The sequence below is a fragment of the Arvicanthis niloticus genome, chromosome 10 (assembly GCF_011762505.2).
Source record: "Arvicanthis niloticus isolate mArvNil1 chromosome 10, mArvNil1.pat.X, whole genome shotgun sequence".
In the NCBI taxonomy this organism is placed as follows: Eukaryota; Metazoa; Chordata; class Mammalia; order Rodentia; family Muridae; genus Arvicanthis; species Arvicanthis niloticus.
Genome location: NC_047667.1, coordinates 73,038,246 through 73,053,584, shown reverse-complemented (window position 1 = coordinate 73,053,584; position 15,339 = coordinate 73,038,246). Strand labels below are relative to the sequence as shown.

Here is a 15,339-nt window from a genome sequence, read left to right as displayed (position 1 = left end):
CTCTGCTGCAGGAACACAGACCCAGCCATGGTGGCAGCATGGTCCAGGACCTCACCGTTTCCTTAGGTGGCATCACTGGCTACTCACAACAAGCTGTTACACATTCAAGTGTCCAGTTCTTTCTTCATTGTGCATGCATCCCTTTGCTTCTCTTTATTTTCCATCTCTCCACCAATTACTTGATTATCTTGGTTGACCCTGGGGCTTCTGGGTGTCTGGGGTCTTTTCACAAGTGCTATGCCCTGCCTGTCCTATAGGGCAATGGGCAGGTATCATCATAAATATGGTCTGCCCAGGCCTGTGGCACCAGGCTGGGGGCCATCTTGAGAGTGGTCTGCCTGCCCAAGCACGCTGGTGCTGACCTAGGGGTTGTCTCAGTATTGATCTGCCTGACTGTGCTGCTTGGCACTGGGCTGGGAGTCCTATTAACCTAATTTCTAAGAATTATTCATTTATAATATTAAACAACCATTGAGCAATGAATTAGAGAACTAGTGTACAAGGCACAAACATGTAAGACTTGTGATTACACTGTTCAAGCCCACAGAATTAGACCTCAGATATTTTATTTCATATTACCCAGATGTGTTTTATAATTGAATATTACACCTACATGAATATGGAGATTACACTCAGACAAATGGTTATAGGAGTTTTACCTTGCCACATATTAATATAGATTATCAAACTGCAAACTAAATGAAGAAATGTTAAATCTTCAGAATTCTGAATGGGTATTGACTGAGAGAATGTTCTCACACAGTCTCACCCACAGCTTTGGTAGAGCCACTGTTTTACAGCATAAAACAAATTTTTGAATCAATGAACCTGAAAGTTTTGAAATTTGAGGGAGGCTTGCTTCTGTTGTGTAATGTGGGGTTTGGCTTTATAATCTAATCATACCATACTCCAGGGTAGAGACCTTTCTGCTATAAACCTTTCCACAAACAGCAAATCCATTACTCTTAGTCAGACTGGCATAGAGTAGCATCCCAGCTTGGTGGATTGGTTCATCAGAGGTGTATCCAAACACTGTAACTCTCAAACCAGAACCAGATTTCCAGAATGACTATGGGCTTCCTGTTAAAGAAAGAGCATGTCTTCTTGAGGAGGTAGGTGTAGTATCCGGTAAAGGATTTGAATTGTGATGACTCCTACCAGGACTCTTCCACTAAGAGTGAAGACATTGATGGCTGGAGTCCTACTTTGGGACTTCTGGTGAAATCCTAGTCTTCTGTTAATTTCTGTCTGTGTTCTAGTTTCTGGCAGGGGGGTGAATTCTCATGGAGACTTCTCCCTGGAAGCTGTAGAATCAACACATTGACCAGAAAAATAAAAGGTTGATATAATTCTCCAACATCATATTTATGAGCTTGCTGATCTCAAAGAGACTTGTCTTCAGTTCAGTTAGAAGTTAAGGTGTGAGAGAGCATAAACTGGGGATAGATCATAAATACTTTCTGGAACAGGGGTTTTCACATTACTTCAAGGCATGTGTCTGGTGTGCAAACTACAAACAAATGCATTTATCAACTTAAGAGAGAAGAGCTAAGTTGTAAGCTGTGCTTAGTCATCTTGGAACATCCTCTGCCTAGGCAGGTATGCTCACCAACAAATTATAGTTTGAAAAGTTGCTTGGTAAGAGAAGCATTAGAAACCTTGAATAATGCTAAGATGATAATAACATGGGTAAGCCTTTCTTTGTTCTCTAAACTATCATCTTCAACACAGAGAGCAGCTACTTGAAGGAACATTGATTTATTTGCATTTTAATATTTCTTATGTGATATCAAAAGCTTCTTTAAAGAAATACATGTGTCCACCTAGAGTTACTGTAGATTCAATCCCTTCTAGATGAAGTCTGAAAAAGCCCGAGATTATTTATAAATTCTAAGCTACACACCAACTTTTTTGTAATCAACTATTTATTCAAAGAATGTTATTTTATGAAACAAGGTTGGGAACATCACATCAATTTCACACACTTTTAGGGAATTTGTATTTTAGGGAGTGACAGCTTTGGTCTGATCTTTAGGTCATTGGTTCTCTTGAGATGAGCTGCATGGAAGATGCTCTTCATGCTCCATCTCAGAATAGTTGAGTGCTCCACTCATAAAGCTGGTCTTTTCCTACCAGGACTTCCCACTACCAGCATCTCTCAGCTGAAATCCCTTGAGGGCATTTCCCTATTTATGAACAGATAGAATCAATTTTATGAATGTGTTCTGATTTGAGACATATTTGCTAATACAAAGATCATTAAACTAAAAATCTAGACTACTAAATAGGCTTGATTGAAATAGCTACAAAAATATATATTCCCAAAATTAAAATAATGCAAACTTTTTGATGCTTATCAAGTTGTGCCTGATAGCTGTGACTCTTCCAGAGACTAAGCAAGTATGGAAGATTTTATTATCTTCTAAGCAAATGTGTCCCGGGCTCTGCATATCTCTGGTACACATGGAATTTTTTTTTTCAGAGCAATGAACAAGAAGTTGATTTGTACTCTTTATGAAAGTCAAAGTTTACCTGACCTGGGACCAACTGGGGGCCAGACTCTTTATATCTGTATAATTTTAGACAAGCCTAACAGTTTTCTGCAAGTCAGTGAGTGTGAGCTGAGGGAAGGGGCATTCCTCTTTAAAGTTTAGAAGATAGGAGGGATGGTTAAAAGATGAGCTGAAGGGTGAGAGAAGGCCAGCAGGTTCTTCCTGCTCTGTCAACTTGCATTCACAGTAGATCAATAGAGTTGCTGAGCTGTCTTTGTTCAAAGCTCCATGAGAAGTTTCTCATTCCCACCCAGCCCTGAAGGTCAGGCAGACATCTCAGATTCCCCATTTCTCTCTGCTCTGCTGTGGTGATGCAGTTTCTTAAATTTTCCTCCAGAGATAAGTTCTGTTTATACACATGTGTACTGGTTATTTTTTGTTCTTTGTAAAAGGACAAACCATGTCCTACTCTATAGACGGACTGACTCTTTTATCTAACTTGTCTTTTATTGTTAAGGCTGAAAACCATTTGTTTTCTCTTATAGTATTTTGGGTTCAAACTTTCCAGTGATTCTTACTCAACCAGAGATTGGATGTGAATTGGATAGCTCTGTTTTAACTGTTAAGACTCAGCCCCTTATATCTTTATTTACTAAGAGTCCTCTTAATGTTATGATGCGAAACTTTGTCATGAATTATCTAGATTTTTAAACTGAACTGTTAAGTGTTCTGTGGCGATGGAATCAGAATGATAAAAGTGTTGAAAATTCCATGGTGCAAGATACCATGTGCTAGCCGCATCAGCTAGGAAGAAGAAAGTGGGCTAATTAATTTAATGTGTGTTCATTTAATTTACATGTGAAGGCAGCTTTCTAATGACAATTACACTGGATAACACGGATCTTTAGGGAGCTCTCAACAAAGTTGCTGGCATAAGAAGTCATATTAACCTTAATATATTTCTAATCTGCTCATCTTTGATAAAAAATTTTTCTTTCACATTTTTAAATTTAATTTAAATTATTTTTTGTGCTGGAGTCTTGGCTTAGTGGTAGAGAACTTGTTTTGTATGCAACAGGACTGAGTTGGATCCCTGGTTCTACAATACATAAACCATATATCCACAAAATTTTCTTGCTCTTAAAAATAAAAATAATGTATCTGTAAAATTATTTCTGCACACAACCTCAGATTTAGCATAGGTAAATTGCTTTTAACATTCCCTCCATATTCCTCCTGAATGATTGACATCTTGCAGTTGAAAGGACGATAAAGTAATGAATAAGTTAAAAATATCATTATTTTGTCGAAAATGTATTCTTTAAAATCACAACATTTGTAAGCTTATGAAGTGTTCAGATATCTGCTAAAGAAATGTATATGTTCATATTAATCAATTTAAAAAGAAGATATGATTTTCTCTAGCTAACAACACAGGTCATAGACACATGTTAGATTAGAATAAACTGTATTAAAATATCCCGTAATCTTTTTGTTGAACATTTTTCCCCAGAGAATGTTCATACAGAGAAACCAGGTTTGAATGAATGTATAGAAAAATAGAAATAATAGAGCTTTCCTGCTCCAACCAATGCACTCTTAGTAGGGACTCTGATATAGAACAGTAAATGAAGCAAGAGAAATGGTTATTTCCAGGCTTCATTTAGCTATAGCAACTTTGTTAATTTTTCTAGACACATGGCAGAGCCACTGCACTTAAGAGGAAGACATTCTGCCAAGGAAGAGGATGATGTTGGTTTTGTTTTGCTTCATCATGAATTGGAAAGCTTGATTACAAGAGAAATCTTTGGGCACTGGTGCAGATAATAAGTGAGATTTCACTCTCGAGGCAGTAGCAGCTTCTGTCCCCTCTTCATTTACCTCCACAAAGGACTTGTGTAAAACGTTAGACACCACGAGACCTTGAGTGCTGCTCATGCCTGAGAAGTCAGCCTTCTGTGGATTGAAGGCGTCCACCATCCCCATGTGTTCCAATGGACCTGGGAGGTCATACTTCTCTTCCAGCTTGAACTGAGGCAAAGATAAATACACGTTGGTCATGTGCATGTTCTCTGGGTTCGTCCACTCTAGCAACTTGTCAGCAGTGAGTTGTTCTTCAAGCTACAAAAATGGAAGAAAAGAGGTGGCCATGATTAACTGAAAGACTGTAACTTACATGAACAGTGAATTAAAGTGTAATCTTTAGCAATAAATAAATAAATAAATAAATAAATAAATAAATACTGATTTTTTTGTTTCAATATTATTTATTTAGATAATTTAAGGTTAGATTTCATTTCTAATACCCAAACACCAGAATCATCATTTTGTTCAAAATAACCTGTGTATATCATTGTTTATGCTCCCAACCAAGTATCATATTTTTAATAGATGTTTCTTTATATTTTCCTGTACATAATATTACATTTTATAATTATCATATAATGCCCTAGGTTTTTCTTTTTTCATTCAAAATATTTATAAACAATTTCTACACTGATATGTATTTTTTAACCAAGTTAGTCTTGTTCCATATTTGTGGCATCATGTTGATATTTAATATTCATTACTCTGCTTAATTCCTGATTAGGCAAGCATGCAGAGTGATTCAGGCTGTGTTTAAAGTACTTATATTACAGGATGAGACACATTATCTGACTTTAAATTCTTCATTATACTCATGTTTAATTATTTTCCATAGTGTCTTATTTGAATTTAATGCATTAGAAACAAATCAGGTAATAGAAGGAAGAAAAAGAGACACAAGCCTTACCTTCTTCAGACCATCAATCTCCACTGGCAGCAGGATGAACATACTTAGTTCTTTGCCTTGGTATGGTATTTCCACAATCTTGGCCTGCACATTCTTTAGAAAGATGAAGTTAAATTTGTTTCTTGGCTTCATCATCTGGACAGATTTACTTGTATTCTGCAAACATCAGCATGTCAAACACATATCAAGGAAGACCTAGGACAGCACAGATGATATTGTCAAGACACAAAACATATCAGCTTCCCTTGAAGAGATAACTCTGAAGTTCTGTGAAGTACAGACAAATTTTTTTAGGTATCACTATCATGTAAAGTTATAAAAATAAAACACATGATATATTTTATTTTTTACTTCTGTGGCATCACTTATATTTAAATTCAATCACCCACACATCACCATATAACTTTATGTAAATAAACTGCCAACAGTACCTTGTTCAGCCAAAACTTTTCTTCTGTGGTTTGCTTTTCATCAAATTTGTGATTCCATTGTCCTTTGAAATACACTGCGTTCACCAGAACCAGTATAGTGCTACTGCTCAGGCTCCCACTAGGAAATAAGTCTTTGATTTTTCCTTCAAGGGAAAGAACAAAGTGTCTCTCATCAGTACCAGGAGCTTTTCTGGAGGATGCTTTACAAGAGTTCACCGTTGATCACCGATCACTGTTCACCCAAGTCATTACATGAAGAAATTGTTGATGTGTTCATAAGAAGTAGCCTTCCTCGAAGTGTTTTGTGAGTTACCTGCGATGGACACATTAGTTCTTGCCATAAGACAGGCTGTGGGGCTTTCAGTCTATGTAATTATGGACAACTCACTGTGAATACTGATACATTCTTTGGAGCTACGCTGTCAACTTAACTATTTTCTTTCTACTTCTATCCTTCTACCCAAGGCTTGATTTGTTCTTTTCTACAAATGGCACAGATTCTATAGTCTGAAGCACATTCCTGGTAATATCAGACACCAGTCCTGCTGTGTCCTTCTGTTAGCTTTCATATTTGATTGCTGCAGGCTTGGCCTATAAACAGAGGTGAGATAGATGTCTTCAGAGAACTCTGTGCTAGGTGGCAAAGACAGTGTGATAAATTCTTTCCAAAGGTCAGGGTTCATATTCAATCTGAGATCCAGCTGTGGTGACAAGAAGTGCCTTGCTTTTCTGACTGGCAAAAGAGAATGGAACTTTTTCTACATTGACTCTTAGTTTTCCAGAATTGCCTGAAACTTAGAGAAATTGATATGATATGAAAATAGGTCTGGGTGGAGGCTTTAGATTCTCAAACTTACCACTAAATAAACCATATGTAAACAAATCTCTTATAGTGTTTCCACTGATGACTTTCTTCCAAATTCTCCATTCTTCCCTTCAGTTCATTCCATATTCATGGAGACTACTCCATAATTTCTAGCCCTTCCTTTTTGAAAGAAGTGTGACACTAGTTCATATATAAATCTCTTTTGTTTGGAATTTCCACTGCAGATTGATTTTTCAAATGTAGAATGTTTGCCTTATTTATAATGTAAAAAAAAAACTTGCAGTCTTTCTAGGCATGAGGTACCCTGTAGTTGCATGAGATTCTGCAGGTTTTTCTGTTGTTTCCTTTGTAGTTTCATTAAATTGAAGAACCTGGGAGAGACATTAAGTGCAATAAGAAAAGTTCATTTAAAGTTCTGTCTAAATCCAAGAAAACAAAACCAGAGCAAACTCCCCAAAAATAAAGCCAAAAAATTTAAAAATTTGGGAAAATATATACTCCAAATATTTGTACAAGAGTTTGTAAGAAACACCATAAAGTGAATCTATCATCACTCAAATAACTGGATGCCCATCCAGTCAGTGTGTAGGGAATACCTTACTTCACATCCCTACGATCTGAGACAACCCATTGCTTGCATCAGCAATCTCTACAGTTTAAGATAATTTGTCGTTGTAAGACACATTCGAGGTATTAATAGCTCTAAACATTCCTCTTAGAACAACTATCATTGTATCTTCCAGAGGCTAATATGTTGTGTATCAATTTTTATTTGATTGTAGGAATTTTTAAATTTCCCTCTTGAATGATTTGGCAATATGCCAATTGTTCAAAAAATGTTTTATTTAATATCCGTGTGTATTTGTATTTTCTGTAGTTTTTTCCTTACTGTTGATTTTCAGTTTTATTTCATCATTAGAACATAAGAACTTGATTCTGGTTTCCATCTGTGCCTGGGAGCTGACCCTGTGCCATAGCAGGTCTCCCAGGAGATAACCATATGGCAAGAGGTAAGCACAAGAACATAAGCAACAAGCCAGGCAGTAGTGGTGTACACCTTTAATCTCAGCACTTGGGAGGCAGAGGCAGGCGGATTTTTGACTTTGAGGCCAGACTGGTCTACAAAGTGAGTTACAGGACAGCCAGGGCTACACAGAGAAACCCTGTCTCAAAAAAAACAAAACAACAAAACAAAACAAAAAAAGAACATAAGCAACAGAAACCAAGGCTACTTGGCATCATCAGAATCCAATTCTCACACAGCAGCAAGGCCTGGATAACCCAACACAACTGAAAAGCAAGACTCTAATTTAAAATCACACCTCATGATGATGATAGAGTACTTTCAGAAGGACATAAATAACTCCCTTAAAGAAATACAGGAAAACACAAACAAACAGATGAAGGAATTGAACAAAACCATCCAGGACATAAAAATGGAAATAGAAACAATAAAAAAAAAAAATCACAAATGGTGACAACTCTGAAGATAGAAAACCTAGTAAAGAGATCATGAGTCATAGACACAAGCATCACCAACAGAATAAAAGAGATAGAAGAAAGAATCTCTGGTGCAGAAGATACCATAGAAAACATTGACACAACTGTCAAAGAAAATGCAAAATGCAAAAAGCTCCTAACCCAAAATGTCCAGGATATCCAGGACACAATGAAAAGACCAAACCTAAGGATAATAGGCATAGAAGAGAACAAAAATTCCCAACTCAAAGGACCAGGAAACATCTTCAACAAAATTATAGAAGAAAACTTCCCTAACCTAAAGAAAGGGATGATCATAAACATACAAGAAGCCTACAGAACTTTCAATAGATTGGACCAGAAAAGAAATTTCTCCTGTCACATAAGAGTTAAAACGCCAAATGCACAAAACAAAAAAAAAATATTAGAAGCAGTAAGGGAGAAAGGTCAAGTAACATATGAAGGCAGACCTATCAGAATTACACCAGACTTCTCAACACAGACTCTTAAAGCCAGAAGATCCTGGGCAGGTATCATACAGACACTAAGAGAACACAAATGTCAGGCCAGGCTACTATGCCCAGTAAAACTCTAAATTACCAAGGATGGTGAAACCAAGATATTCCATGAAAAAAACACATTTAAACAATATCTTTCTGCAAATCCAGCCCTACAAAGGATAATAGATGGGAAACTCCAACACAAGGAGGGAAGCTACTCCCTCCAAAAAGCAAGAAATTAATCTTCTTTCAACAAACCTAAAAGATAATAGCCTCAAACTTAATTTTACTTTTAACAACAAAAATAACAGGAAGAAGCAATCACTGGTCCTTAATATCTCTTAACATCAATGGACTCTAATCTCCAATAAAAAAGACATGGACTAACAGACTGGATGTTTAAATAGGACCCAGCATTTTGCTGCATACAGGAAACACACTTCAGTGACAAAGACAGACACTACCTCAGAGAAAAAGGCTGGAAAAAAATTTCCAAGCAAATGGTCCCAAGAAACAAACTGGAGTACCCATTTTAGTATATAATAAAATCGACTTTCAACGAAAAGTTATCAAAAAAGATGAGGAAGGATATTTCATACTCATCAAAGGAAAATCTACCAAGATGAACTCTCAATTCTGAACATTTATGCTCCCAATGCAAGAGTACCCACATTCATAAAAGAAACTTTGCTAAAGTACAAAGTGCACATTGAACCTCACACAATAATACTGGGAGACACCAACACCCCACTCTCACTAATGGACAGATCATGGGAACAGAAACTAAACAGAGACATAGGGAAACTAACAGAAGTTATGAACCAAATGGATTTAACTGATTATTGTAGAACATTTCATCATAAAACAAAAGAATATGTTTTCTTCTCAGCACCTCTTTGCCTTTTCCAAAATTGACCATATAATTGGTTACAAAACAAGCCTCAACAGATACGAGAAGATTGAAATTATCTCATGCATCCTATCAGAACACCATGGCTTAAGAGTGTTCTTCAATAACAACAAAAAGAACAGAAAGCCCATATACACATGGAAGCTCAACAACTCTCTACTCAATGATAATTTGGTCAGGGAAGAAATAAAGAAAGAAATTAAAGATAAATAAAATAACCAATTAAAAAGGACATAATTTATCTAACTATGCTCACATTATTAAAACGTGCTTTATAACTTATTATGAACAAAATTCAATGGGAGGAACTGAATACATTCTGCCACTGCTGCTGTAGCTATCTGTTAAATTTCATAAAGTAGTTCCAAAGCTAGAAAAATAAAGAGACAATAAAGGCTAGAGATGAAATTAATGCAATGGAAAGCAAAAGAAGAACACAAAGGATCAATGAAACAAAGAGTTGATGCTTTGAAAGCATAAACAAGTTTAACAAGATCTTTGCTAAACTAGTCAAAGAGAAGACTCAGTAGAATGAAAAAGGAAGAGGATGCATTAAACAGATATTACTGAAGTCCAGACAATCATTAGGGAATGTTTTAAAAGCTTACTGTCTTAGAATTTCTATTGCTGCAATAAAACACCATGACCATATGCAACACAGGAAGGGAGGGTTTATTTCGCTTACAGGTCAATATCACAGTCCTTCACTGAAGGGAGTTGTGTCAGAGATGCAAGCAGGTCAGCAGCCTGAAATCAGGAAACCTGAGGGGTGGGAACCCCCCGATGCCTGCTCTTCACGAGCATGGTGTGAATGTAGCCTCCTCAGGGGTCCTAGCCCCATGGCGGGGCAGACATGTGGGACCCACATTTTTCCAACACACGTACACATGACTTATTCAAATTCAACAAGAAGATATAGACAAGTATATAAATAGATAAATTGTAAGCAATGAGCATGAAATAGCAATTTGGAGTCTCTCAATGCAGAAAAGCTCAGCACTGGATGGATTTTCAGAAGAGTTGTACATATATTTAAATCATTGAAATAAAACAACCTCTCAAAATTCTAGAAAATTGAAGTTCTCAGAGGCTCAAGGGATGGCTCAGTGATTAAGAGTGGTGGCTTCTCTTTTAGAGGACCAAGATTTGATTACCTGTTCCCACATGGCAGCTCATAACCACCTGTAACTTCAGGTCCAGGGAATCTGACTCGCTATTCTGAATTCTGTGAGTACTGAGAAAGAAAAAACAAGATTCATACACAGGAATACAACTGCTCAGAGGTAATAAAGGAACTAAAAAATTGCGGGAAACAAAAATTCTGAGCAACAAAAGAAATAATTACTGATGAGAGAGACAGCAACAGGACAAGAGGGAATCTTTACCAGCTAATAATGTGATAAGAAATTAATATCTAAAATATATTAGACCTCAAAACTTCTACATCAAAAGACAAAATATCCAATAAATATTTTTTCAACATGAGTTGGAAAAACCATTGAGTGTTCAGAGCTTAATCAGTTGTATGAACTTAGAAGGTAACGCTAAGAGATGAAGATCTGATTTATGAAGTTTTAAAGTCTTCAAAGGACTCTATCTACCAAAGCCATTTGTGTGAAATATATAAATGCACATTAAATCAAAATTACATCTTACCCTACTCAGAATTATTGTCTTCAAGAAAACAAAAACAGTGCATTCTGGGAAGGGTCTGGCAAGAAGGAGCACTTGCATAATATTGGAGGGGATGTAAATTAGGATGTGGGTCACTTCAAAACCTAAAATTAGAATTACTGTAGGATCCAGCTATACTATTCTTGAATATTATATATACAAAAGAACCATGGTCAGCGCACAACACCCAGTTACTCATGTATACCATGGCCCCATTCATGATAGCCAAGTAATAGAATCATCTTGAGTATCTCTCTCTCTCTCTCTCTCTATATATATATCCTATTTAGATAGTAAGAATAATAAAAAGAAGAATAAAGTCATATCTGTTTCAGAAGGATGTATGGAACTAGAAGTCACCATATGAAGTAAAATGGACACAGAATATAACATGCACTTTTAGAAAGAGAGAGCAAGGGAGAGAGAGAGAGAGAGAGGGAGAAAGAAAAAATTTGTAGAAGGGAGGCTTATTGGGGAATAGGAAGAATAATTGTTGCAGACAGGAGAGTAAATATAATCTAATGCCATCTATTTATCTATGTATCTAAGCATGAAAGGTTGGAGTAGAATTTAGTGTTTTATACAATTAATATATACTAATGACTATATAAATAAAAGAGGAAATGAGAAAAAGAGAAAGATACCAGAAAGAGACAGGACTGTTCCTAAGTGACACAGTAATGTCCATTTTCCCTGTAGTAGGGTTGTCTACAAATGCTCAGATTTCCTGTTGATAGACCAATATTAGTAAGTGTTGATCTTATTGAGACAGAGTATATGTTTGCCTACTTATATCTTACAAGTCAATAAACTGGATGCATTCGTCGTTTCTCATGACAAAACTGAAGCAAGGAGTGGTTAAATTCTGGGTTTTGTAGCTATGAAATTGCTCATGAAAAACTTCAGGGTAGGTGATCAGGTTAATGAACCTGAGAGTGAAGCAGCCTTCTTCACATTTGTAAGCAGCACAGTTCCTCTTGTCAAAGTGACAGGACCCTTTACTCAATACTCTGAAGGTTTTTCTAGCTCCTAAATCTGAAGAATCAGCAGTGGTCAAGAAGTTTTCCCCTAGACTTGTCTTCCATAAAGTCACCCACAGGCAGGACTAAGAACATGGTGCATGGGGAAATGAGTGGGCAGGTTGATCTCTGAGTGTGAAGCCCAGAGCAACAATAAAACCCTGCCCAGATGGATTAATCAGCTTTGTCACACTATAAAGAAAGACTCAACAGTCTTCTTATGAAGTAAAGGGAAGTTTATTCTGACTCTCAGTTCTGGAAGTTCAGGTTCTAGGCTGGGGATTCCATTTGTTTGTACCATTGGCAAGGATATCACAGCAAGGTGTTTCACACTGCTCTCATCATGAACAGGAAGCAGAAAAGATGAAGAGATAGGATGCTCTCTGGGAGGGTGTAAGCAGTGATCTCAAGACCTCTCAAAATGTCAATATGGTAAAGATCCATGGCTTCTCAGTTACCACCATTACAGTGACCAGACTTAGAGTTTCTCTGTTTGTTTGTTTGTTTTTTTCTTTCTTCCTTTCTTTCTCTCATCAAGCTAGGATGAAGGAGAAATTTTAAGAGGGAGAAGTCCCAGGGAAAGAAAAAGAGTGGTTTTACTGGAATACTCTGTAGCCTGAGTAGTGGCTGTGACCAGGGAGAGGTGTTTTCATTGAGGTTGTGTACTTTGGCGGGCTGTGCTATATTCACAATGTAGAATGTAGTATAGTCACAATGTAGAACAGCAGTGATGGCATACACAACAATTTTATCACCTCTGGAAAGAAATCTACGTATTATTCTCCCTAGTCTCTGGATAGTAAAAAAGCACTAACATCCCCCTGCCTGACTTAATTCACCAGTTCTAAACAATTAATGCACACAGAAGCATGCATTATTTATCCTTTTCTGAATAGCTTCCTCCACTTACTATAACTTCAAGGTTAATCAATGATGTAACAAGAATCAGTGTGCGACTCCTCTTCACAGCACCACAGTGTTCCACCCTATCAGTTTCATAATGTTTCTCTGTATCAGTATAGCAGTGTTCCACTGTCTCGATGTAACTGTGTTCCTCTGTATTGATGCCACAGTGCTCCTCTGTATCAATGCTGTGATGTTCCTCTGTATCAATATAGCAGTGTTCCCCTGTATTGATGTTACTGTGTTCCACTGCATCAGTGGTCCACTAAATTGATGTAGCACATCTTCTTTACCCATTCGTCAGTTAATAGAGATTGACACTATTTTCACTTTTGGTGTTATGAATAATGGTGATCTTTCAGAAGCATATCTGTGAGATATATATATATATATATATATATATATATATATATATATATATTCTAAAGCATAACTGCTGGCTGTATTGCTCAGTGAGTAAAGTGCTTGCTGTATAGGCATGAATGAAGCCCTGACTTCAGATTCTAGCCCTCATGTAAAAGAGGGGCACCGTGGTGTTAATATGGCACTTGGAAGAAGGAAACAGGCAAACTCCAGGGGTACAATGGCCTGCCAGTCTATCTAAAATGATAAGTTCTATGTCCAATAAGAGAGTGTCTCAACAATCAATCGAGAAAGCAGTAAAGGAAGATATCTCAGTATTGACCTCTGGTCTATTCGCATGCACCCATAAACACATATGCATGCAGCATACCACACACACACACACACACAGACACACACACACTGACACATGGATATACATGCACACATGTATGCAAGCTCACACACACACACACACACACACAGTGACACATGGATATACATGCACACATGTATGCAAGCTCACACACACACATACACCACACACAAAGTATAATAACTAGGTGATACAGCAACTGTATTTATAAATACAGACAATGCTGTAGCCTTTTCAGTCTGTATAGTGTTCTATATGTTTTCCAGTATGACTGGCACTGGTGTGCTCTTATATGGGGAACACCATCTCTCCTGCTTCTAGCTTTCTTTAGTTGCCTTGAACTGGTTCTTTGTGTAGGGTTGAGGCCTCATGTGTTTTTCCCCAGCTACATCCTTTCTAGTCGGGTTGTGGTTTTTACATATTTTCACCAAGACTTGGTAGTATCATGGGTCCTTTAAAACACCAGCTTTAGCAAGACTGTTGTATTAGCTCACCACAAGGCTGCAGGAAAATTCATTCACAACAAAGCTTTGAGGTATGTGGATTGAACTTTGGGGATGGTAAGAAGAATTATAGTCAGGTTTTCAAAATAAAACATTTTATCCCCTTGCTTATTCAACTCCAAAATTATGTCTCTGGATCATATTTATCAATAAATAATTGCTAAGTCCTTGAATTGGGGTATGGATTACTTAAAGGATTAGTCCAAAAATAGAAGATGACAAAGAGAAGGAGGAGGAAGAGGAAGAAGAGAAGGAGGAGGAAGAGGAGGAAGAACAAGAGGAAAAGGAAGAAGAAATAGAAAGAAAAGGAAGAGGAAGAGGACGTAGAAGAGGAGGAGGGTGGGAAAAGAAAGAGGAGGAAGAGGAAGAGGAAGATGAAGAGGAAGAGGAGAAACAACACACTGTTCAAGATGAGGCATTCCACACAGGAAGACTATGCTTTTACCAAGTGAGGCTTCATCTACAACCACAAAATGTAAGCAAAGATTCCTCTATGGATCAGAATGGGTTTACCTGAATCTGAGAGAGAGAGAGAGAGAGAGAGAGAGAGAGAGAGAGAGAGAGAGAGAGAGAGAGAGAGAGAGAGATATCTGATTTTGCCACAGTACAGAAAGCCTGTAAACAGTTCATCCTGTAAACAGAGAATAATAAAAATATAAACTAAGACAAACAGAGGTTTTGAGGGGCCTGTTTATGACAGAGATTAAAGTAGAAGAAATCATACAAATGGAGAATGTTTAGGGATTTTCTTAAATGTAGACAGAGCTCGGTTAGTTGAGATGAGAATCCACCCCATGCAGTGACTGTGTTCCTGAAGAGTGCCTCTGGGAACCACAGACAGGTCCGTGATGTACATCCTGATGCGGTCACAGAGGACTCAGCTATCCTCAGGCGCTTTTCCACTTGAAGGCCTGCCAACTGTGTCTACTGCTCTTTCACAAGCTTTAGGAGTTGTACTTTGAGGATCAGCCTGCAATGCTAACAGACTGATTGCTAGGCTGCTTAAGAAACTCTCCTGGATTGTCTGGATCCTTCCCAGCAAAAGGTGTGGAGTCTTCCCAGCATTGTCTGTTGCAAATCAAAGAGAATACTTTTTACAACTTCCTTCTTA

General features: G+C 37.4%; 1 protein-coding gene across 1 annotated transcript in view; it reads right to left on the bottom strand.

Moving 5' to 3' along the window:
* Positions 1-1,875: 1,875 nt before the first annotated feature.
* Positions 1,876-15,339, bottom strand: part of LOC117716045 (serpin B4-like) — a 43,066-nt gene continuing 29,602 nt past the window's right edge. Inside the window, exons 3-7 of the mRNA XM_076940993.1 lie at positions 13,015-13,272; positions 6,826-6,893; positions 5,697-5,919; positions 5,266-5,421; positions 1,876-4,613 (exon numbers count right to left, since the gene is read on the bottom strand). Coding sequence (XP_076797108.1) covers positions 4,209-4,613; positions 5,266-5,421; positions 5,697-5,919; positions 6,826-6,893; positions 13,015-13,272 — 1,110 coding nt within the window. The 3' untranslated portion in view covers positions 1,876-4,208. The remainder of the gene's footprint in view (positions 4,614-5,265; positions 5,422-5,696; positions 5,920-6,825; positions 6,894-13,014; positions 13,273-15,339) is intronic.